General features: G+C 50.6%; 12 protein-coding genes across 12 annotated transcripts in view; 7 read left to right on the top strand and 5 right to left on the bottom strand.

The window, feature by feature from the left end:
* Positions 1-92: 92 nt before the first annotated feature.
* On the top strand, positions 93-413 carry AYL99_04010 (hypothetical protein; the record flags this gene model as incomplete). The annotated part of the gene is made up of 1 exon (XM_018835524.1): positions 93-413. One exon carries the CDS (start codon positions 93-95, stop codon positions 411-413), a length of 321 nt encoding a protein of 106 aa, XP_018695174.1.
* Positions 414-565: 152 nt separating this feature from the next.
* Positions 566-1,472, bottom strand: AYL99_04009 (hypothetical protein; the record flags this gene model as incomplete). The annotated part of the gene is made up of 4 exons (XM_018835523.1): positions 566-592; positions 652-768; positions 833-1,120; positions 1,188-1,472. The coding sequence occupies 4 exons, from the start codon at positions 1,470-1,472 to the stop codon at positions 566-568; spliced, it is 717 nt and encodes a 238-aa protein (XP_018695173.1).
* Positions 1,473-1,940: 468 nt separating this feature from the next.
* AYL99_04008 (hypothetical protein) lies at positions 1,941-2,414 on the top strand (the record flags this gene model as incomplete). The annotated part of the gene is made up of 1 exon (XM_018835522.1): positions 1,941-2,414. One exon carries the CDS (start codon positions 1,941-1,943, stop codon positions 2,412-2,414), a length of 474 nt encoding a protein of 157 aa, XP_018695172.1.
* A 2,153-nt stretch (positions 2,415-4,567) lies between these two features.
* Positions 4,568-5,986, bottom strand: AYL99_04007 (hypothetical protein; the record flags this gene model as incomplete). Its single annotated transcript, XM_018835521.1, has 4 exons — positions 4,568-4,636; positions 4,770-5,068; positions 5,149-5,484; positions 5,629-5,986. 4 exons carry the CDS (start codon positions 5,984-5,986, stop codon positions 4,568-4,570), a joined length of 1,062 nt encoding a protein of 353 aa, XP_018695171.1.
* Positions 5,987-6,490: 504 nt separating this feature from the next.
* Positions 6,491-8,170, bottom strand: AYL99_04006 (hypothetical protein; the record flags this gene model as incomplete). The annotated part of the gene is made up of 1 exon (XM_018835520.1): positions 6,491-8,170. One exon carries the CDS (start codon positions 8,168-8,170, stop codon positions 6,491-6,493), a length of 1,680 nt encoding a protein of 559 aa, XP_018695170.1.
* Positions 8,171-8,909: 739 nt separating this feature from the next.
* Positions 8,910-11,240, top strand: AYL99_04005 (hypothetical protein; the record flags this gene model as incomplete). The annotated part of the gene is made up of 10 exons (XM_018835519.1): positions 8,910-9,090; positions 9,156-9,423; positions 9,509-9,639; positions 9,702-9,842; positions 9,903-9,986; positions 10,058-10,227; positions 10,303-10,453; positions 10,515-10,767; positions 10,821-10,897; positions 10,990-11,240. The coding sequence occupies 10 exons, from the start codon at positions 8,910-8,912 to the stop codon at positions 11,238-11,240; spliced, it is 1,707 nt and encodes a 568-aa protein (XP_018695169.1).
* A 573-nt stretch (positions 11,241-11,813) lies between these two features.
* Positions 11,814-12,727, bottom strand: AYL99_04004 (uracil phosphoribosyltransferase; the record flags this gene model as incomplete). Its single annotated transcript, XM_018835518.1, has 4 exons — positions 11,814-11,865; positions 11,938-12,142; positions 12,201-12,301; positions 12,447-12,727. The coding sequence occupies 4 exons, from the start codon at positions 12,725-12,727 to the stop codon at positions 11,814-11,816; spliced, it is 639 nt and encodes a 212-aa protein (XP_018695168.1).
* Positions 12,728-13,500: 773 nt separating this feature from the next.
* Positions 13,501-14,666, top strand: AYL99_04003 (hypothetical protein; the record flags this gene model as incomplete). Its single annotated transcript, XM_018835517.1, has 4 exons — positions 13,501-13,522; positions 13,608-14,105; positions 14,184-14,328; positions 14,417-14,666. 4 exons carry the CDS (start codon positions 13,501-13,503, stop codon positions 14,664-14,666), a joined length of 915 nt encoding a protein of 304 aa, XP_018695167.1.
* A 721-nt stretch (positions 14,667-15,387) lies between these two features.
* AYL99_04002 (methylmalonate-semialdehyde dehydrogenase (acylating)) lies at positions 15,388-17,061 on the top strand (the record flags this gene model as incomplete). The annotated part of the gene is made up of 1 exon (XM_018835516.1): positions 15,388-17,061. One exon carries the CDS (start codon positions 15,388-15,390, stop codon positions 17,059-17,061), a length of 1,674 nt encoding a protein of 557 aa, XP_018695166.1.
* Positions 17,062-17,493: 432 nt separating this feature from the next.
* AYL99_04001 (uracil phosphoribosyltransferase) lies at positions 17,494-18,203 on the bottom strand (the record flags this gene model as incomplete). The annotated part of the gene is made up of 2 exons (XM_018835515.1): positions 17,494-17,689; positions 17,797-18,203. 2 exons carry the CDS (start codon positions 18,201-18,203, stop codon positions 17,494-17,496), a joined length of 603 nt encoding a protein of 200 aa, XP_018695165.1.
* A 1,069-nt stretch (positions 18,204-19,272) lies between these two features.
* Positions 19,273-20,572, top strand: AYL99_04000 (hypothetical protein; the record flags this gene model as incomplete). The annotated part of the gene is made up of 3 exons (XM_018835514.1): positions 19,273-19,606; positions 19,681-19,854; positions 19,932-20,572. The coding sequence occupies 3 exons, from the start codon at positions 19,273-19,275 to the stop codon at positions 20,570-20,572; spliced, it is 1,149 nt and encodes a 382-aa protein (XP_018695164.1).
* Positions 20,573-21,230: 658 nt separating this feature from the next.
* Positions 21,231-22,819, top strand: part of AYL99_03999 (putative GTP cyclohydrolase URC1) — a gene marked incomplete at both ends in the record, with an annotated part of 2,070 nt that continues 481 nt past the window's right edge. The window contains 2 exons of the mRNA XM_018835513.1: positions 21,231-22,439; positions 22,537-22,681. Coding sequence (XP_018695163.1) covers positions 21,231-22,439; positions 22,537-22,681 — 1,354 coding nt within the window. The remainder of the gene's footprint in view (positions 22,440-22,536; positions 22,682-22,819) is intronic.

Here is a 22,819-nt window from a genome sequence, read left to right as displayed (position 1 = left end):
CAGTCTTTCTCGTGCGTTAAATAACCTGACTCCCAGTCAATTGTCCAAAACTCACCCGCCATCCTCCTTGATCCCTCGATCTTCCCCTCACCATGAGGCAGACACACAGTTACACAGCCTCCCACTACGTGAATGAGGGCGGCTTTCCCTTAAGCTGGATGTGCCGTTGCTGTATCACCAGTGCTGCCACCCGGGGCATGCAGGATGAAATTGAAGAGCATTACTCGCGCCGCGAAACTCAGCCTGGCAAGATCATCGGTCGCCCTGCTGGGCAGCAAGCATACCCCAAGCGAACAACCATGCAATACCAGCGGCAATCCCCCGACACGACGGTGCAGAATTCGCAGAGAGGTGAGCGGCAGGAGGCGGCTGAATCGACGTCGAACACTGGCTCCGCGGAAAGAGATACGTAAGGACGTGTTGTTAGATGCACAGATTGGGCTTTAATGAGCGGAATTGGCTATATCATCCCATGTTGTGGACTCATCAAGGTGCTTGATAGACAAGCACATGTCGGCACTTGTCGAGGATACATTCGTTCTCGTTCCACCGCTCCCATCTGGCACTACCACGCTAGCACCGGTTTGACAGTCTGGACACTGCTGCTTAGACTCGCCTAAACAAATGGTCGGCCCACGCGCTATGACTCACCAGTCCTTCTTCCATGTCGGCAACAGCCTGATCGATGTCTTGGGCTGCGTAGACCTTGGACAAGCGTCGGACAGGGAATTCATCCGGTCGCACCAGCTTCACAAGTCGCGGCAATAGCTATGTGTTGGGTCCGCCTAGTCAGCCTCTCCATATCTCACCGCCGGGGCTCCTGCCAACATACCTGTTGAAGATCCGCAGAGCCCAGAATGACCCCGATCGCCCGCTTGCACGATATCAACAGATCAACTGGGTCAATCTCAGTTCTCGTCCCAGGCGCCGAAACCCCAACCACTGCCAGGGTCCCGGAATGGCCAGGTGCCTTGATCCCACTGGTGATCAGAGACGTGGACCCGGTGGTGTCAACAATATAGCCAACACCATCAGGGTATCTCGTACAAGTGCTTTTGGCGATGTCACCCTGCTGCGAATTGATGACGTGCCTGACCCCAAGGGATCGGGCCAGCTCGAGCTTTGAGTTAACAATGTCCCAGGCAATGATGTCTGGGACCGACCACCTCACACTTAGCCGCCATTACAGCTGCCAGGCCCACTGCACCGAGCCCAAGCACCACCAAGGCACTGGTAGCAGGTGGACGAAGGACGTTGAAGATGGTTCCAGCACCTGTCATGTACCCACATCCGAGACGCGCGAGGAATGACAAGTCGTTTTCGGCACCGGCGAACTTGACCACCGATCTAACATCCACAATGGCGAGCTCGCTGAACGATGATTGTCCGAAGAATTGGCCTCGAACACGCCTTCCATCGGGCAAGCTGACAGGGGTACCGTCCGCAGCCCGGGCTGCCGCCAGAGTTGACATTGGTAATGTGCTGACAAGCGCCCTTTTGTCACTGCTGGCACGCCTGGCAGCTCATTCAGGAGGAAAAGCTGAGGATTACCAGGTCGCCGCTCTGCAAATGTGTGACGTGCCTCCCCACCCGTCGGAAGATACCTCTGTTTTCGAGTCAGGAAACACCCCAACACAGGAGCAACTCACAAAATTCTCTGCAGGTGGTGGCAAGTCGCTTTAGCAGATGTTACATCTTTATTAATGGAGTTGACAAATGCCCGAATCCTGCTGATACAGCCTCCCTCCGATCGGTCCTCGATTATCGACCCAGAGAAGAACTTCTGACTCTCGTTGGCGATATTCGACGTTGGCGGCTTGACTGTCTTCATCTATTCATTTCAAGCCGGCCTAATCGTGATATTCAGGAAGGTCTCCAATGGAAAGCCCAACAACTCCCTCGATGGAAATTTTGATGTAGAACATGAGCGAAAGGAGCAGATGGAATCATCCATCAGTTACTGCATCGAAGATGAACTACGTTCCCCTGCGTGTGGAAGCGTTTGTCAAAGTACGAAAGAGAAAGCCAAGAAACGTCTCTCTGAGAAGTCGGATGGCATGTACCTCTCGCCATCTTTCCTAAAACGGGAATTTCAATTCGTAGGCGCTTACTCGATGGTCTTCCACAGGTTTCTCTACGCCATACTACAATTTCAGAATATGCGGGACTACTATCCAATCACAGTCATGGACATCGACATGGTCCTCGAAGAGCTTCTTTATGGACTACACGAAACTTATGACCTGATGCTACGGTGTATAAACGAAAAGAAGAGGCTGCTAGCTATTCGAATCCTGACATGGATGTTCGAGGATCTTGCTGACTTTATCCCGTTGATTTCCGCTCTCTGGATGCCCTCGATGATGACACGACATGGAAAACGGCCTCTCAGGGTCCGAGATCCCTATGCGTGATTGATTTTCAGATCTAAGGACCTCTTGAAACTTCTACCAGGACTGCTCAACATAGTCGAGGAAGACTGGGTTTCTTTCGTCCACTTTTCACTCTTCGAATATTTGACATCGCAGCATATGAGGATAAAAGGCTTCCCAATGCGAGAGTTTGCTCTTGACAAAACGACGGCACTCAAGCAACTTGTAGATCCCTGCTTTCGACTCGCCTGGCATCCCTTTTATCCTCTGCACGTCTACCGATAGACCTTGCATTGTCCGAGGGGATGTTGGAAGTGTTGGAATTTATGTTCCAAAGGCGCCAGAACTTCTAATGACTACAATCACTGGTAGATGAGGCAGGAAAGTTACAGTCCTGAGTCGGGCATGTTCGCTATCAGAAGAAAAACACCGGGAGCCAGGGGCAAAGACCATACTTTCACTGGGAGCGGACACTTTCATCGAAGACGAGTTGTTCCACAACGCCATCCATGCGTGTATAGCTGGAACATGCCCGAAACTTTTGAGACGTTGCGTACGAAGGAGGTCGTTCCACGTTGTGAGTAGGAAAATTCTCGCAGCTGATCGCGGCCGTGATCTTGTACCTAACGTGAGCACGCCCGGTACGGAGGGTTCGAGGTTGCGGAACTCGTTGGTATCGTTACTTCCCGAAACGTTGGATTCATTCAGCCTTCCTGCCTATCAAACAGCAATTGCTATGCACTACGACGATTATTGTTCATTACTGCTCGTTACAAACGTGGATCTGCATGCCGGAGTCCCTTTTCGGAAATACCATCCAACGCGCAGTGGTCATATTGAATCTGCATGGAATCAAATGCTCCCTTGAAAAGGGAGCCAAATGGGATGCTGAAGGTCCAGGGTGGGAAGAACTGATCCCGACTGTCGCAAAGGGGTCGTATCTAGTTAATGGCGAGACAGATGACAAGATTGCCGCCGCTAGACTGAGAATAGGTCAGAAATTCTTTGGGAGACCATCGATTGAAAGGGTTCTACCGTGCGCTCAACACTGCGGGAATTGGGGTTTAACGGGTGAATATTCTCTGGGAGAAGCTAAGAGCTTGGGAAGGACAGGAAATACCCGAAGATTACGAAAGGTACATCAGCGTCCACGAGAGAGTGCATCGGCTTATATATGAATTCGACTATTGTGAAGAGTGAAGGAGTGTCATTCTACCCGCGCTAAGCAGAGACATACATTGATAATAGCGACTCTCCGTGAATTTGTTGCTCGCTGAGTCTTTTACTCCCATGAAATATGGTCCGTGATATCGTAAAATGGCACTTTGAGCTGTTGCATTGGAGCCTCACTACCCGTATTTCGAGCATGTTCAGTCAGACTGGAGTATTTTGGCATTGGAACACGGGGCACAAAAGCTTGCCGTGCGCAACAGCTTCTCATCAAGCTTTACGGTGTCTATAAGCCACTCCTAGTATACAATCTGGTACGTAAGTCCACTCTCTCCTTGCCACATATCACAACCAAGGAACCAAGACTCAGCACCTTCTTGAAGAGAGTTGAACCAAGGAGCGGCACTGATTGCAGGGCTGTTGGATGACGACGTGTGCATACTTGAGTCGGCTGCCCGTGATCATATGCCACATGCCCTGAATTGAGAAGGGAGGGAAGAGTCCCAATATCGAGCCCATATAAGTTTTTCCTGACCCCTCGGCAATGTTCCGAATGTTCGTCAGGAGCACTTGAAGGCACGAAACCGAACTGTCCTGACAGGCGGATGCTGAATGCATCTGGCCATTGCAGCCTCGTATAATGAGAAGGGACCTGAAATCGATCCTGGGATGGGAGCCTCAATGGGCACCGCTGGAATCTCGACGGAAGCCTCGAATATTGGCCCCTTTGAGGAGATGGAACACCTTGCTGCACACCCAGTGCCTCAGAGCTCCTGCCCGCGCCTGTAATTACAACAACAGAAAAAGAGAGTACTATGGCCACTTGGAGCCTGGAGACAAGCGGTTACAAGGACGTCTTGTAAGTTAATTGCGCCGAAAAGCTACATTGTATCAAAATCCACATGCAGATCAACTGGACCACACTTCAGAGATAACCCCAGCCAAGGTGTCAAGGGCTCAATTAATTGTTCAACACATCCGGGCCTCCCCTTTCCTCCCGAAGGTGTCACACAGTAGATGGTCTCTCACGCGGAACTCTCGAGGGGAATGGGAAGATGCTTTCGTTTCGCACCGTAGAGCCTGTTGGCAATGTACTAGAGGAGATTTTGAAAAAGAACATGTCAGTAACTCTGAGTATTGGTTGCTCCAGGATCTGAGTTTTACAAGCAGAGAGCTTCTCTTCACGCGGTGGGGGGCCAGTATGGTTCAGTAAGGTATATAGCTTACCTCGCCAGCGACAAAAGGCTCGTGCTTCGCAGGCCGGTCTTCATTGACACAGGTATGAATGGCCTGGATCTTCGTGGTGTAGTTTGGTCCGATGAACAGCGGGAAAGAGTAACGCTCGCGGCCAGAAACATTGTAGACTCGGTGCAAGGTTGAGCGAAAGACATCATTGGTCCAGCGAGAGAGAAAATCGCCAATGTTTACCACAAACGTGCCAGGGATTGGAGTCACTTCGATCCATTCACCTTTCTTGGTCTGCACCTGTAGACCGTTGGTCTGGTCTTGACAGAGAATCGTAAAGCCTGCAACAGGCCACAAGAGTTAGTGTTGGTTGGTAGCAGGGGGCAGGTAGTAAATGTATCTCCGCCGCTCCAATACCTACATTCATAATCCCTGTGTGCCCCGATCCCGGGATGGTCAGGGTCGAGTATTGAAGCAGGATATCTGAGCAGCCGCATGATGGCACCCGGCCGAGTCAGGAGACCATCAAAATAATCTTCGGGGAGGTCGAGCACAAGGGCAAAGACTCGGATCATCCGTCGACCCAGATTCAACACTTCGCCGTAGTAGGCAAACAAGTCTCGTTTCCATTCCTCAGAGAAGCTTCGAGGCCAGACATTGGGACCCTTTAGGCCCTCATACAATGGCCATGGCTCGGAGAGGGGAGTCTGGAAGTCGGCTGCGGGCTCATAGCCGAAGTTGAAGGCTTCCTTCATATCTGCACGCATGATTGTCAGTCAATGATTGGATGGGATCACATGGTGGCTGAATATTCTCGGGAAAAAGGACGGCAGGAAATACTCAAGCCGTGCACAACAAGTATTGGGAAGAAAGGGGGAAGGAAGAAAGAGAAAAGCCTCACCCCCTTTTGTCTGCGGATCCACCGCTCCATAATGAATGTCTTCATACCCCTTGAAGCTCTCGTTCTTGCTCACATATACCTCCATCTTATCCTCCGCCGGCAAGGCGAAGAATTTCTTCGACACCTCAAACGCGCGATCAATCACCGTCTGAGGCACACCATGATTCTTGATGTAGAAAAAGCCGACGCGAATACAAGCATCACGGACTTCTCGCGCCACAGCGATGCGGTCGGTGATTTCACCACTGGAAAGACCGGCCAGGTCAATGACGGGAACTTCTGTGAAATCTGTTGCCTCAAGCCTCTTCGCTGTCTGGAGAAGGGTTTCCCCGAGGAGCGACTCCTGGATGCTGCCCATTTTCTTTTTTTTCTCCCTTTCGTTCAATTGAACGTTGGTGATGTGGGAATGACCAAGGTGAGTCCCAGTTTGCGTTGATTCAAGGCCTCTGAGCGTGAGGGGGACGTACTGGCCGGGAATTGACGGCAAGATTTGGTTCCAGGATAGAGATATACCAACAATTACTCAAACGGAGCTGTTATTTTCTAGACTCTTAATAGGTGGCAACACAACTATTTGTATCATACACAGCACACAAAACCTAAAAAATGGCCAGCATTCAGTCGCGTGACAGATAAGTGCACTTCACTATGGAGATATTGTTGTGTATTTGGCCTGGCGGAGCCTGCTATCTATGCCCCCTTTATCGCCCCACTTCCTCGATATCTCTTCTCCATATTGTCGTCCCTCCCGAAAGACTTATTTGAAGTGTATTGGAAGCGGTATCTGCCTAGAATCAATTTGTCTTAGGGATATCTGTCGAGTGTCTGTGGTCAGTAGTAGTCCGTGAATTGCTACCTACTGTTAAAGCTCTAGTTCTATATGTCCAATGCCTCTAGAAGAGCAGGCTAGCATTGTTGAGGCTTTATCCGATTCCAACAAGCCGGTTCCACGATGGTCAATGCGTCCCTTTGCAACTTGAACACGACAAGTGCCACAGCTTCCAGCTTCACACGACGACGGTACATCGATGCCCGCCTCCCTCAACGCCTCCAGAAGGCTCCGTGATGCCGGCACATGAATTGTCTTTTGGCTCTTCAGCAGCTCCGCGGTGAAAGGATCGCCTGTGGTCGTGATCCCGAAAGCCTCAAAGTGGACCTGATTTTCTGAAAGCCCGTATCGCTTCGCGGTTGCAGCAACGTCGTCCATCAACCTGGGAGACCCGCAGCAATACACATGTGTATTGGTGGTCACTTTGGACATGATACGGGCGAGGTCTAGGCGCCGTCCCTTTTCTTTGTCATAGATTACGAGGCTCTTGCCTAGCCTCGATAGTCTCTCCCTGAAGGGTAAATCATGGGTAGAGCGGACGGCCAGATGCAACCTGAAATTCTCTCCCAATTCCTTCATTTTTTCCGCACCGGGAAGGAAGGCTGTGATCCCGATTCCACCGGCGATCAAGATATGTTCGTCCGCCTCTGACGCAAGCGGAAAGCTGGTGGTAATTTTCCCGACTGAGAATACGTCTCCCACTTTGGCAATTTTATGCAGATATAGAGATCCTCCACGGGACTCGTCTGCAAGAGCCACGCCCAGCTCGAAGCGGTCCCGGGTGCCACCAACAACGGAGTATGCTCGGATCAGGTCACCCTTGTCTCCCAACTTCAAGCGCACATGAGATCCAGGTTCAACTTCGTGACTGGTTGATTGAGATCGCTTTCCAACAACTTCGAAAACGAAGGAGCAAACTCGAGGAGTCTGTCGAAGTTTCTGCACAAGCTTGTATTCCGACCAGGTCTCCAGAGCAACAGAGTCGTCGCCGAACATTCGTTCGTCCTGATTCTCAAAGTTCTTTTTCAACCTGTTCTCGAAGATTGTGACTGATTCTCCGCCGAGGCCTGGAAGATTCACCAGTTCGGCCATGACTTCAAAGTTTTTCATCTCCCGGTACAGGTAGTGTTGAACTGCGGCCACTGTCCATTTCGGGTTCAGTCTATCGACAAGTTTAATTTCGTCGCCAGGTGATATGTAGCCCTCCTTCAAGACGCGATAGTACCAGCCTGTTCTGCTCTTCATCTGAGACTGCCATGCCATATCCTTGACTTCAAAACGGTGGTTGAGCTTGAAGCAGGGTTGCCGTGGCAGACTGACCTGCACTTGGACTTCTGGACCAATCGTGAGGATGTCTCCAATGCAGATATTCTGTTCATTGGCTGAGGTACTGACCAGGTTTTCCCCAAATCCGCCCACGGTGAAATGCTCCTTGCTCTCTGGACACTCTTCCTTCCACGTCTCATAGTGTCTCGCGCAATAGTGAAGCAGCGCCTTGTCTGGTCCTCCGTGGAATTCGTATGCTTGTTCATCTCCCTCGCAACCGAGTTTTGTGACTTTGACAGGTTGAGTATGGGGATTTTTGTAGATTGCCGACTTTACCGGGAGGTTGTAAAGCGGTTTGATCTTTCCGGTCCGCACTTGAAGCAACCTTTCAGTCTCAAAGGGCAACGTTAGGCTCGCGGGTGTTTCATTTTGTTCGCCGGGAACCATATTTGGCAGTCTGCTCGAAGGCGGAATTATGAATATATAGCTGACATTGGACTCGTGCCGTATGAGAGAGGCAAAGGCCACTGGAACCAGTTTGTGGTTGTATTTAAACGATGGAATATTGGCCAAATTGAGTCAATCCAAATACTAAGTGTCCCAAAGTCACAAGGTCTAAAGCAGCCTACCATGGTCCATCTTTAAGTCATCAAGACTACGTGGTATACAAAAATCTCCCATACAAGCCCCTGCACTGGAGCGTGGGCAAGCACCAGGACAGTAGCTGTTGGCGGGGATCGAGAAATGACTCCGGAACCGGGCCGAGTCGAGCGAGAAGGGAGTCTTCGCGGTGCAGATTTTGAGTTCCAGACTGGAAACGCAAATAGCGAGATAAGGTACCAAAGTATATGACAATATGGATAAAGTCGAAGTTTGATAAGGGGCTTGGGCTCTAAATCTCAATCCCCACTATCCTATCAAGAACATCTCTTATCATAGATAATACCATTTATGAATGATCTGATCCGAAACGGGCGCTGTTGCGCTGACCTACAGTATATATCTTTCATGCAGGTTCCGGTAGTATTGGACAAGGGCATGCTCAGAATTGATACGGTAGCATAGGCAATACTAGAATACAATTTCAAATCTGGCAGTTCGTTTTGCACATCGGAATTGAAAACGGATTGCGCCCTTTTCTACGGTCAGAATCTTCGACCGAAAAGGCCAAGCAAGGTCTACAACCATGACTTTGAGAGAGCGCACAGCCCAGGTGGCAGAGAAGTGCAAGATCAAGCACGACTACTATGACAACAACGCTGATGGCGCTCAACGGAGTAGATATCTTTGGAGTCCTGACCTAGCTCCCATTGAGCCTGCACGACGGACATGGGGCTGGTACAACTTCATGAATCTCTGGATCTCGGGTAGGTATATATCGAGCCACGTACGGCGATTTCGTTTTGGTTTTGCTGACTGGAATCTCTCACAGCCTCGTTCAATGTCAATACGTGGCAGCTTGCCGGGAGCTACGTCGCCGGTGGCCTCGCCTGGTGGCAAGGCTGGCTGTGTATCTGGGCAGGATATATCCTGACGGGTATTTTCGTCTCACTCGGAGGCCGAGTGGGAGCAATGTACCACGTTTCGTTTCCCGTGGCGATTCGCTCTTCGTTCGGCATTTATGGGTCGATATGGCCGGTGCTCAATCGTATTGTCCTGGCCATTATCTGGTACTCTGTCCAGAGCTGGATTGGAGGACAGTGAGTTTGCCCCCAATTTAACTGTCAAAGCAACCGTGGTCCTGGGAGAGAGAAAAAGACTAACGATACTACCTCCCAAAAACAGATGCCTTTATCTCATGCTGTGTGCGGTTTGGCCAGGGACCGCTCGAATCCCAAATCATCTCCCAGCGTCTGCCCAGACAGATACAAAGCATATGATGTGCTTTTTCCTGTTCTGGCTCTGTCAACTGATCGGTTAGAAAACCCTGCAAGCCTCACTTTGCGATTGAGAATGACCTGCTAAGACCACAAAATAGGCATATACTTCCCTTTGCACAAAGTCAGACATCTCTACACTGTCAAGGCGGTGACAGCTCCTATCGGCGGCATCGCGTTCGCTGTATGGGTGGCTGTGAGAGCAGGCCATGGTGCCGGTCCAGTCATGAGTCAAAGCAGCTGTAAGTATTCATGAAGTTCGATGGTTTTCCTAGCCCATGATTGATATTATGACTACGCAGCCCTCAAAGGTAGTGCCTTGACATGGACCGTGATCCAAGCCATCATCTCTTCCTTGGACAATTTCAGCACATTCATTCTGAATGGTGAGTGTGGGATGAAAACTCTCAGGGTATCCTTCTCTTCTGGCTCATTTATTGAATCTACCAATGCGCAGACTCCGATTTTACGCGGTTTTCAAAGAAACCTTCCCATGCCCTCTGGTCTCAACTTATTACAGTTCCCGTCTCATTCTCACTCACTTCCCTGGTTGGTTTGATCGTCTCCAGCTGCAGTGCTACATTATACGGCTCCCCGCTCTGGAATCCTTTGGACGTCTTGGAACGAGTAAGTACTAGTTTGTAGCAAGAAAATTGCCAATTCTGGGCGGCAAGATCCCTACCTAACCTCTGAATTGCCTAGTTTGTTACCGAAAATCCATCCAGCAGCGACAGGGCAGGGGTTTTCTTCCTCGCCCTGATCTTCGTCTATGCTCAGGCCATGACAAACCTGACAGGTGCAAACTCTGCGGGAAGTGACTTTACCGCTCTATTCCCTCGATACCTCAATATTCGTAAGTCCTCCCTTTGTCCCCTTGATTGCGAATCTGGATAGACAAGACTAACGTAACCTAGGACGCGGTGGTTATGTTGCAGCAGTGTTGTCTTTTGCCTGCGTGCCGTGGAAGCTCTTATCCAGCAGCAACAACTTCTTAGCATACGTCGGTGCCTACAGTGTCTTCCTTTCTGCTTTCGTCGGGCCTTATTTCTGTGACTACTTTATCGTCCGCCGAGGCCATCTTGCAGTTGATCAGTTGTACTCCAATAAGTCGTCCGATCTCTACTGGGGCTTGGGCGGGTTTGGCATCAACGCTTACGTGGGATACCTGTGGGTTTCTTCATCTCCTGCTCTTCGAACGCAGAATCTAATGACTCTCACAGATGCGGATTGATATTCAATATCGTTGGTGTTGCCGGCTCGATGGGTGCGTCAATACCGATTGGTGCCTGGTACTTGTGTAAGTTTACGCCTGTTTGCAAGATCTGCTTCTGGGTTCCTTGGTCTTCCTTTTCAAGGGCTTTAAATACTGATCGATCTCTAAACATTCAGATCAGTTCAACTTCCTTATGGGTGTTCTCGTAAGTGGAGGGGTATACTACTTGATGTGCAGATTCGGACCTTTCAAAGTTGAATGCACCAAGAGCTGGAATGAAACAGGAGACGCGGCCCTCGTTCCATCGATTATGATCAATGGTGTTGATCCGTATGAACAGGCCAAGGGAGATTCAGAAGCCAGCGTTGTCGTTGTTGGTACAAAGGACAGCGAGGTGCAGTCTGTTGTGGAGACGTTCAAGCATTAAAGGCCCGGTGTGATTCACATGAGGATGTTGAGTCCTTCGATGAATAATGTGCTGCTTGTGGCCCAGTGCACAGTCATGGCGTCGCCTATTAGAAGCTGAAGAATGCTAGAGCAAGTAGATAGATTTTGATATTTTCCTGCCTGTATACGATATTTTGCAACAACAACAACAACTGGGTCTTCTTGCAACATCAGTAACCAATGCCCGATTCTCGATAGTTCTACCAGAGCCTCACTGATCTGATGACTGGACTGGATGGCCATGGATGCCTGCAAATGAAGAGGGTAGAGACAAGGTCGGAAGCATATAGGCGAAGAAGTGCGTATTCACGGCAGAGGGATAGCTGCGAATACCATGCCTGTATCAAGCCTATACTTTGACAACCAGAGACACACTGATCGAGGCGACAGTTTTCATTTGTATCGAGGGATCGGTAGTCTCATCTTCTAAAAGTAAAGAAGTACAGTTGGTTGCGTCGAACCGTCGGCTTTCCGATTCCAACATGCTCACAGGATGAAGTTCGTCTGAGCTGTAGCAAACTTCCAGCATTCCATACCCTTCTGGAGGATCCTTTCATGTACCATAAAATCGATCCCCGAAATCGCCAAGTCCTGGATTGATGTACCTGTAGAGTCGGCATTTTGTCAGTGATCGAAGTCGACAAGTCGATAAAATCGCATATATGATATCGACAAACCTTTTTGAATTCAAGTCCTTGTCAACAGCCGCTGTCACCAACATCAACTTCGGAAACCGTTCAGAGACTAGGCTGACTGCCTTCGCTGAAGCTATTACGTTGACGACAATGATCTGTTCCTCCGGCGCACGCTGTTCAAGGACAAGCTCGATTGCTTTACTCACTGAGCCTCCGGTCGCAAGCATTGGCTCAAGAATCAATACATCTGCTTTAAGTCAGCAACGTGACCTCACACCCGTGTTTGATCGTGGTTGAAGCCCTACAAGCGTCCGAAATCGACGTAGGAAATTTGGAGTACAGATGCGCTGGGTGACACGTTTTCTCGTCTCTCTGGATCAAGAGCTTTCCGAAGCTCAAAGGACCGCTTTTTAATCCGCAAAGACAGGGTCAGTATGCATATGCACTTCCGCTTTTACCTCCCTTTGGGGTGAAGGAGAAGAAGAAGGAGGAAAGGGAGGATGTTTGCTCGCCGAGCTGGAAAAATAGCGGGCAAATTCGTATTCACGTACTTGTAAGCCTTTCTCAGAGCATCTTCCAGGCTGGCCCCGGCCCTTAGGATGCTGATGCCACAGACTTTCTTTGCTTGTCGCACGCCCTGGTACGTGCCTCCCGTCGGGGTTGTCACTTGTTGACATTCGACTGGGACGAAATCCAACGCTCTGGCCATGAGCTGGTCAGCCACTTTTGCAAATGCATCAATAAAGCCTCTTCCATCTGTGTCTTGGTTGCGCAGAATGGTCATGGAACTTAGGAGTTGATGGTTTTGTGGCAGGAGTACGCAATTCTCCATGGTGTTGCGCATTCTCGAAGCAGGAAAATCAAGACTTGGATCGCACAGGTGTTATTCCCGAAAGCCCTATGGTGGAAGATTGGATTCTATGTCCTGGAGCACCAGGATTTAGCATGTGAGCATTGGGTCCAAGTCGCCGACTTAACAAACAAGACTTATCGTCCCGATAGATCCAGGCTTGGGGAATAGACATCCAATTCTTATCGACGCCTGTAGATTACATATCGGGAGGTTCCCATCTCCGATCCGAAGAGAGAGATCTCATAGATAAGCAATACGAGGCCCTCTGAAAGTTCTGGAATTCCCCACGTATTCTATTATCTGAAGTATCTTTTTACCTACTGACTATCTATCTATTACAGGCCCCACCCAGATGACCTCCGTCAACACGAGATTTCCGCTGGAGTATGGGGGAGATTGGTAACTTGGTCATTATTGAGGAATTCAACTATATTCCAAGTACAGCGTTTGTGGTTCGGTTAGTTTGTACCTAGCATCTGCTTGAGAGGGCCAGACTGTTTGTTTCTAGGCTGAAGCTGTGCGTCCTGGGACATGGGACATGGAAATAGAAACAAGAATTTTCAACAGCTTGGTGGTTGCAACTTAGGCGTAAGGGGAATGATAAAGTCAACACTGATGCATTGAGGAGCCTGAGTAGTAGGTCTGGGAGCACGCATTCTCCCTGGGTATCCGACCTGCTCAGTGTTCTTCTTGCAGACGCCAATTTTGCTTCGCAATAAAACGTGTTGTTCGATCAAAATCTGTATCCCAAAATGCCCCTTCAAGTGCTTAGTGGTCAGTATTAATATTCTGACGCCGGTCCTCCGCACCATACGTGTTCAAAGATGTCACTAACCGAGATCGAATGGGACGAATATAGGAGGGAGTCATCCAGACTTCGTCGACCTTGTATGCCAGAGGCTGGGAAAGGAGTCACCATTCACAAAACTTACATCATCGCGATTTTCGAATGGCGAGACCAGCGTTGTCATTGAAAACTCGGTCCGTGGCGGCGATCTGTTTATCATCCAGACAGCGGCAGAACCAGTCAACGACTTGCTCATGGAACTATTAATTACGATCAGCGCCTGCAAGACTGCCTCTGCCAGGCAGATCACCGCCGTGCTCCCCTGTTTCCCTTACTCGAGGCAAGACAAGAAAGACCGCAGCCGGGCTCCCATCACGGCGAAACTGGTGGCCAACATGCTTGAGACAGCCGGCTGCAATCATTTGATAACCATGGACTTGCATGCCTCACAAATCCAAGGCTTCTTCAATATTCCCGTGGACAATCTCTACGCCGAGAGTGCAATGGTCGAGTACATTCGAGGTAACATGTCCCTGGACAACGTCGTCATTGTGTCTCCAGACGCGGGTGGTGCGAAGAGGTGAGTCCCAGTTCAGGAGTCAAGAGGGAGGAAATATAAAAACAAAAGAGGCTTACCTTGTCACTGAGCTGCTATCATTGCGGACAAGCTACGTCTTGATCTAGCCCTCATCCACAAGGAGCGTAAAGTCGCCAATAAAGTCAGTCGTATGATTCTGGTTGGATCGGTTCTCAATAAGACTGCCGTTCTTGTTGACGACATCGCGGACACATGGTAAGTCTTTCTTGATATCCATGCAACTAATCCTTTTCATCTTCATTTTTCTGCGTGGCCAGCGAGCCTGTACTAACTACACACTCAGTGGCACCCTGATCATGGCATCAGACGTGTTGAAGGACCACGGAGCCATCAGTTGCCGCGCCGTCGTTGTCCATGGGTTTCTCTCAGGTCCTGCAATCCAGAAGATCGAGGAGAGCTCTTTGGAGAGACTCGTGGTCACAAACACCCTTCCTCTATCACCGGCCGCTCAAAAATGTCCAAAAATCGAGTCCATCGACGTCAGTGGCATCATTGCAGAAGCAATTCGACGGACGCACCATGGTGAATCGTAAGTAACATAACCCCTTTTTCTAGGCAACGAGGTTCTCCAAGCTGAGTGAAAGCAATGCAGCATCTCCTTTTTGTTTAATTAGACAGGCAGGCAGCGGATGCCTTGTAGATCACTGGTACAGTGACAATGCAAGACCGGAAGCATGGATTAGGATCAGCACGTTGGGTGAGCCGAAATTGGTGAGAGGATGTCTCAGCATTGGCGATTACAATTCTACAGTATACAGCATGCATTTTACCATTCACACTGCGAGGTCACCTTGTATAGGACATCTCCAGGAACCTTGGATGCACACTTTGTCAATTTCCTGATAGATTTGATGCCATTGGGCATTCATTCTCATTTCTAATTGGTGAATCCCGTACAACAAAGGGGCCCAGCTTTCTCGGAGTTTTGCGATCCTCCCCAGGATCATATCATGCCCAGCATTGACGCCTCCACCAGGTGGATCCCGGATCCCCGGATGAATGTATTGGCAACACTTTTAGGAAGGAAAGGAGATGGAGAACAAGCCAAGGGTCGAGCCATGATCCCAATTCGACGAACTCTATAATACCATATCCTTGACACGTTGTGCTCCCCATCTTGTCTTATCTTACACTCGAATCGTACAATCTGTGGTCTGTCGCTCGCTTTTGATAGTGATAGCTGCTATCAAGAGATCGAAGCCTTGAAAATAGGTTTGGTAGGCTTTATGTCAGGCTTGATACTAATGATACACGATGGTCGGCCAAAGCTCTGCAACAACGGTGGCGGCTGTGGTGACGGTGTTAGAGCAGCCTTTGTCTCTAGTAGTCAACAGCAAGGATGACACTGCTGGTGACTACTCTCCCTACCATCACCATCGGCACAAGAGACTTCGCAGCGATGAAACAAGCACCCGATTAGGCGCCAGCGACCCCAGCAGGGTGACCGTGCCCTTGAATCAAAGCACTAGCACAATGGCCCTGTCCACGCCGCCTACCACAACTCAAAACTTGATCAACAATGAATTTGGCGTGTCCAAGACGAGAGTCTGGATGAAGGTACTGGATCCGGCATCACAGAAGCTGCTCGCCCGGGTGCCGGAGTCAACTCCAGCAGAGATCCAAAAAGCCGTGACGGTGGCGGAAGCGGCGCAGCCAGCGTGGGCGTCGTTGCCTATAGCGAAACGGAAAGCCATACTTTTTTCGCTGCTGCATGTTTTGCAGCAGCACACAGTCGACTTCCAACAGTCGCTGCAGCTCGAGGTGGGCAAGACACTGCAGGATGCCGAGTCCGAATTCGAGAGAGGAATTGATGCTATCCACACTGCGTGCTCAGCCACAGCCGAGATGAATGGCAAGCACTGGACCACCAATTCGACAGAGACCTACACAATCCACCAGCCCGTCGGGGTCTGCGTGGTCATCACTCCCTTTAATTTCCCTTTCATGATCCCTTTGTGGTCGATCCCCTACGCGGTCCTCACCGGCAACACAGTGGTCTTGAAACCTTCCGAAAAGGCCCCTTCGACTGCTAACCTTCTAGGGAGATGCTTCGTGCAGGCAGGGTTTCCCCCTGGGGTGGTCAATATCATTCACGGATCATCGGGGGCCGTGGAAAAGCTGCTCTCGCAACCTGTCGTTAGCGCGGTGTCCTTTGTGGGCTCCGAGCTGGCTGGAGAACGAGTCTACGAGCATGCAAAAGCCACCAGAAAGAGAATTCAAGTCGAAGTCAGTGGGAAAAACCACGGGATCGTCCTGGAGGATGCGTCAAAGACACAGACTCTCTATGCCATTGCCGGGAGCGCATTTGGGGCCGCGGGCCAGAGGTGTATGGCGCTGAGTGTCATGCTCTGCGTAGGGTCGACCAAGGCATGGATAGACGATCTCGTCCAGCTGGCCAGGTCGCTCAAAGTCGGCTGCGGTTCTGATCCTGACACCGAAGTCGGTCCCTTGATCACGGCTGCTGCAAAAGAGAGAGTGGAAGACATGATCAACCTGGCCGAAGCCGAAGGCGCCCATGTCGTGCTGGACGGACGAAACTATTGTGTGCCTGAATACCCCGAGGGGAACTTTGTCGGGCCAACCATCATCACCAAAGTGCAGACGTTTATGCAGTGCTACCAGGACGAGATCTTTGGACCAGTCCTCGTGTGCATCGAGGTGGACACCCTGGACGAGGCGATCGAGATAGCAAACGAGAACAGGTACGGCAACGGGTGCTCGCTGTTTACGACCGATCCTGTCCAGGCTCAGATCTTCCAGCGCAAAATAAACATAGGCCAGATTGGAATTAATGTTCCGGTCCTGGCGGCCTCGGGTCCTGTTGCAAGAACCGCAAACAAAGACTCATTCCTGGGAGACAATGTATGTGGACGGAGCCCATGGCAGTTCTTCACAATGCCCAAAACTGTCACAGCGCTGTGGCGGTGATTGAAGCGTTGAGCATGATGTAACGAGACTATTCTTTGGGAGGCGGATGGTTATTGAGTTGTATCTATTCATTTTGCACGCCTGGGTTGAGAAATCGAAAGCCGAGAAAGGCACTGACAGTTTCTACTGAATCGAACGAACAAATTGGTCTCCTGTTCACCAGTAGGGAGAGGTTCTCGAGTATAAAAATCAAGAATTGGTCCTTATTCCTTGAACCACCAGATCTTTTGTAGTGGAAGGTTTCTCTGGTCTATTCAGCACAGACAAGAAATGCCCGCACGCAAGGAGCAGCAATGCATAGAAGTCGATTTTTCAATGGAAATTCTCATCAAATTCAAGGTACGATCGTACGTAGAAAGCTTTGTATGTCATGGGTCCCTTGTTTCCGTACTGCTGTCGCCTGTTCTGTTCCATGATCCATCCTTGGTACTTTCAATCCAAATTTGTTCCAAACAATCGATCTCCTATGTCGCCGATGCCAGGTTGAACGTATCCTTCATTGTCCAGATCCGGGTCGACGGCGCCTACCACCAAGTTCGTGCCTTCAGGCCAGCCAGATGCGACTTTGTCCAGCCCAGGGTTACTGGCCAAAATGGATACAAAGGTGATTTTTTCGACTCCCCAATCTCTAGAAGAGGGAAACACACGGCATGTTAGCAAAGGAATAGACACAAAAAAAGACTCTGTTACTTTGTGGGGCAACTCGGCGAGCTGCAGAACAGACTGGTCACATACTTGAGGATTTGAATAGCCGCCTCGGCCGTACCGCCCGTGGCAATGACAGGGTCGAGGATATACGCATGTCTGATCCTACCGGACCGGGGCGGCAATTTGTTGTAGTACTCAACGGGCTGGAGTGTTTTTCTGTCTCTGAAAATGCCCAGATGGTGGACGATTGCGTTTGCCTTGGGAGGGAGCGCAGCGAGAAAGGCGTCCATCATGGCCATCCCCGACCGCAGAATGACCACAACCACCACCGTCTCGTTGGCCGAGGGAGGCTCGATGGCCGTCTCGGCGAGCATGGTGGTCAATTCGGATGTGAGCCGGCGGACTTCGCGGGGTGGAAGCGTGGGATCGCGGAGTTGGGACAGCTTTGTTGCGTAGGACATGTTGGACTGGGACTTGGATGGGTCGACTGTCATCTTGGGATTGGGGAAATGAATTGAAATTTGGCGGTTTTGCTCAGGCTGCCCTGTCTGTATTCAATCCTGCTCTCTGAGAAGGGTATATTGGTTGGGGTTGTGAGTCTCTTTTTGTCCTCTGCCCCTGAAACCCAGTAACTTTGGATTTGTGGAACAAGGATTCAAACAATGGGGGTTTCTGAATCCGAAGATATCATGAGCAATCTCTACGCCCGGTCAAGAATGGTTTGCAGTAGCTTACGATTTCTTGGGCAATATGGAGAAGATCACCTTCCCTTCTCTATTTCGTGAACATGCACCTAATTGTACCCACCCATTGCTAACCCAATCATGTTCTGGATTCAATTGTTCCATTTGGAAGGCTCTATAGAGACTAATAGAGATAGCAGTGGCGCGACAGACCCACCCGTCCTCTAGACCCACATTCTTTTATATCAGTGCGAGGCTAGATTCGCGATAAGCAATCTGTCCAGCTCAAGGAATCCCACAATCCGAACCAGGCCCATCCCTTTGCATTAGATTGAGTGTGGGGTAGAAGACCGTTAGAGAGGGCCCACCTGTCCATCGTCCCATGGGCGATTTGACTTAGTCATTCCTTATCCTGTGGTCAACCAAGAAAAGAGAGCGCTGGAGGGACGCAACAATCGGATGCTGTTTGCACTTTTCATCTGACAAAGTCGACGTTCTGGATCTTTTAAGCTCATACTGTATATAAGCTATTCTAATAGTGTAGGCGTTGTGTGGAGAAGAAGAGCGGGAGGAAGAGGACGAAGTAGAAACATACACAGACAGAAATCTTTATTCTCTTACAAAATTTCCTCAGGATTTTGGCATACAGATTATCAGGTTCCATAAACATGGTGTCAGAAGTCGAATACTTAGTGTCCCTACAAGCGGTCAGGGACCGTGCCAATCGTGTTTTTGATTGTGCGCAGAGAGGGACACTCAACCATTTCCATTACAATGCAGATCGACTCCCAGAGGCTGCCCGTTTGGTGGCTGAGACAATTTCAGTGAGTTTTCAAGTTTCCCACAGGCAACAGCCCTCTCGCAATTGGAACTGAGCAATATGAATGTGCAGCGCGACTTTGGGCCCGAGAGATATCACGAAATCCCTCCACATGGGCGTTGGCAGCACTTCGGTGTTGGTAATGTCGATCGCATTTCCCGGATGCTGCTCCGGACGAAAGAAACGGCCAGCCCCAAGGAACAGACGAGGGTCTTGATTGACCTGTTCATGGTGTCGGTCCTTCTCGACGCAGGGGCTGGAGATATTTGGAGCTTCCAGGAGCCAGACACGCAAAACCAGTACACCCGATCCGAAGGCATTGCGGTGGCTTCGCTGTACATGTTTGAGTCGGGAGCGTTCTCGTCAAACCCTGCATGTCCTTGCACTGTGGATGGTGGGTACTTTGAATTGTTGTGGGAAACAGTTTTGCATTGTGCTGTTGTAATGCTAACGGAACGCTTTACTTAGGAAGGGCATTGCTTAACCTCGACGAGGAGAGTTTTCTGTCCTCGTTTCAGATCTCGAGTAGCAACCCCATGGTCGGTGTGCATGCTCGGATCCAGCTTTTGAGGGACGTTGGCAAATCTCTACTCTCGTTGCCCGACATCTTCGGCTCTGAGGGGAGACCAGGGAACCTTGTGGGTATGTATGTGGTGCAAACCCCTGCGTTCCAAAGTCAGTTCGACTTGAATCCTGATTGAAGGCAATCCTTTTCCTAGACTACATGACCGCTTCGGTCACTGGAGGCGATGCTCTTGACTACACGGTCCTCTGGTCGGCTCTGCAGCGTCTACTGCTTCCCGCATGGCCAAAAAACAGAACACACCTTGGAAATCGACCTCTTGGAGATGCCTGGCCTCTTCAGGTTCTCGCGCAACAGTCTCAGTCCGATGCCAACGATACCCTGGCCGAAGCTATTCAGCCGTTTCACAAGCTGACTCAGTGGCTTGCATATTCGTTAACGACCCCGTTCGTGAAGATTCTGCATACCAGGTGGGAGAATATGGAGCTGGGCACCGGGCTGCCTGAATATCGGAATGGGGGTCTGTTTGTGGACATGGGTGTTCTATCTCTGAAAGAAGATACTCTAAGTGTGGGCCAGAGGGCGTCTGGACAGATTCTTCCCGCCTACGACGCGACTAGCGATGTGATTGTCGAGTGGCGTGCGATGACAGTTGCTCTTCTCGATCGACTGCATGAGATGGTTTCCAACGAGTTTGCAGCTCAAGGAATTACTATTAGTATGGCCCAAATGCTGGAGGCTGGCTCATGGAAAGCCGGTCGCGAGCTAGCTGCCACAAAGCGACCAAAGAACAGATCAAGCCCTATATTGATCGCTGGCGATGGGACGCTCTTCTGACGGACGAGGGAATTAGTGTGCCCAGGGATGAGAACGAGATAGAATACACAGTTTTTGCGCAAAATACAGAATATAGCGCTGACTTCCACACCGGTCCTTTGCTCTCGCAAGACCTAAAGAGAGTCCAAGTGGTGGCATTGTACTGACGACCCAGGTGCTAGGAGTAAGGGTCGCTCTGCCCAGAGTCTTGAATTTAGCGGGAAAGCATTGGACGAGCACAAGACGGCGCCGAGTCCGGCTTATCAGAATAATTGAGGATGAACCCAGAGAGCAATGGGCTAGTGAGGCCACCGTATTTGCCTATCTCCGACCGAATTGTATTACCTGGACCCACGTTCTTTGACAAGACTGAAGATACTTTACTTATCGCTTCGGTCTTCGGCCATCTCCACAGATCCCCACCAGAATCCTCCCACTGCAAAGTGCCCACTGCAACCCATGATGGGGATCAAAGGCAGAAAACAAAAAGATTGTTTCTGCAGTATCGGGCTATCAGATATGGCGGCGACAGCTTCACCAAATTTGTCTTGCTTCAGGCACCAGATGACCTATCCACTCTCTTTTCTTTGTGATCCATCGGACGGCAAGAATCCAAGTGTGACACAACAGTCCGTCGCCCTCTTATACTATATGATTCGCAACGCTAGGACTGTCTCAAATGCTGAACACGGCGTATTCCCTGGACTTCGACCAGCCCGACCCATCGTTGGAGGAGCGAAGCCCCAAGAGACCGAAGACACTTTTGTCGACGACGACACAAACTGGACGTCTCAAGATGGCGTTCGGCGTTACGGCCACAGTTACGGCGATCGACGAGAAAGAGCATTCTCATTCTCGATCAAGCACACCCAGTAGCGCCAGCTCATCGAGTATACTGTCGCTGACCCAGAAATACAGCAATCGCGTCGTGCTGACCACCTACCCGGGGCAGAGCGTCGCCGACCCGATTCCTCTACAATGGGGCGCCGCAGACCCCCAGACAAGAGGGCCGATCATCGTGTCTCGGAGCCATGACAGCTTCAAGCGACGCAACGCGATCGGCGCCCACGGCGGGAGTTACAGCTTCTACAACGCACTGGCCGTGGCTGCTGGCGACTTGCCGCGCGATTTCCGCCCCGACCTCACAAATACACAACCGACATTCGACTTCGCCCCGCAACCTGCCTGGTCCGATCCGACCAAGATCGTCTCCATGGACCCTTACGGACACGACATTGTCAAGTACTTTGGCAACCACCTCGCAGCGGGCATGGACGTGCGCCCCACCATCGCCATCACGCGCGCCACGATGCGCGTGGCCGAGATCACCGACGCCCTACGACAAAAGAGACTGCAGGTGGACGGCAAAATCGTCCTCAACGACGCGGGCGATGTGCGCGTGACCAAAGTCGCTGTCGACCCGGTGTGGTATCTCCCCGGGGTGGCCGAGCGCTTTGGAGTAGATGAGACCACGCTGCGGCGAGCCCTGTTCGAGCACACTGGGGGAAGCTACCCGGAATTCATCACGAGAACTGATCTGAGCGTGTTTCTGCCACCGATCGGTGGGCTGACCGTCTACATCTTCGGTCCGCCCGAGCGAGTGTCGGACCCGAGTGTCAAATTGGCTCTTCGCATCCACGACGAATGCAATGGCTCCGACGTGTTCCAATCAGACATTTGCACATGTCGCCCGTATCTTGCATTTGGGATCGAAGAGGCCCTGAAGGAGGCACAAGCCGGGGGCTCTGGTGTGGTCATCTATTTTCGAAAGGAAGGCCGTGCCCTGGGCGAAGTGGTCAAGTATTTGGTGTACAATTCGAGGAAACGCGGAGGCGACACTGCCGATAAGTATTTTCAGCGAACTGAAGCCATTGCTGGTGTCAGAGATGTAAGCTTTGAATCTTTCTCTCCCTCCCTAACATGTCCTATGTTGTCGTTTGCTCAGAGACACTATTTTTGCCATCATGGACTAACAGATCTCAAAGATGCGCTTCCAAGCTCTCATGCCAGACATCCTGCACTGGCTGGGCATCAAAAAGATCGACCGTATGCTGTCCATGTCCAACATGAAGTATAACGCGATAGTACAACAAGGCATCCCAATCCACGAGCGAGTTCCCATTCCTGACCGTGAGTTTCCTCTCCTCTCTCTCTCTCTCTCTCTCTCTCTCTCTCTCTCTCCTGTCTCTTATACACCTCCGACGCTGCCGACGATCCACTCTGTGTGCCGCCTGCGGGTCACTGCATCTCTGGAGAACAAAGCGAACG

Source organism: Fonsecaea erecta (genome assembly GCF_001651985.1).
Source record: "Fonsecaea erecta strain CBS 125763 chromosome Unknown Scaff3, whole genome shotgun sequence".
Lineage (NCBI taxonomy): Eukaryota > Fungi > Ascomycota > Eurotiomycetes > Chaetothyriales > Herpotrichiellaceae > Fonsecaea > Fonsecaea erecta.
Note: the sequence above shows the minus strand (reverse complement) of the source record. Positions and strands in the feature narration are given on the sequence as shown.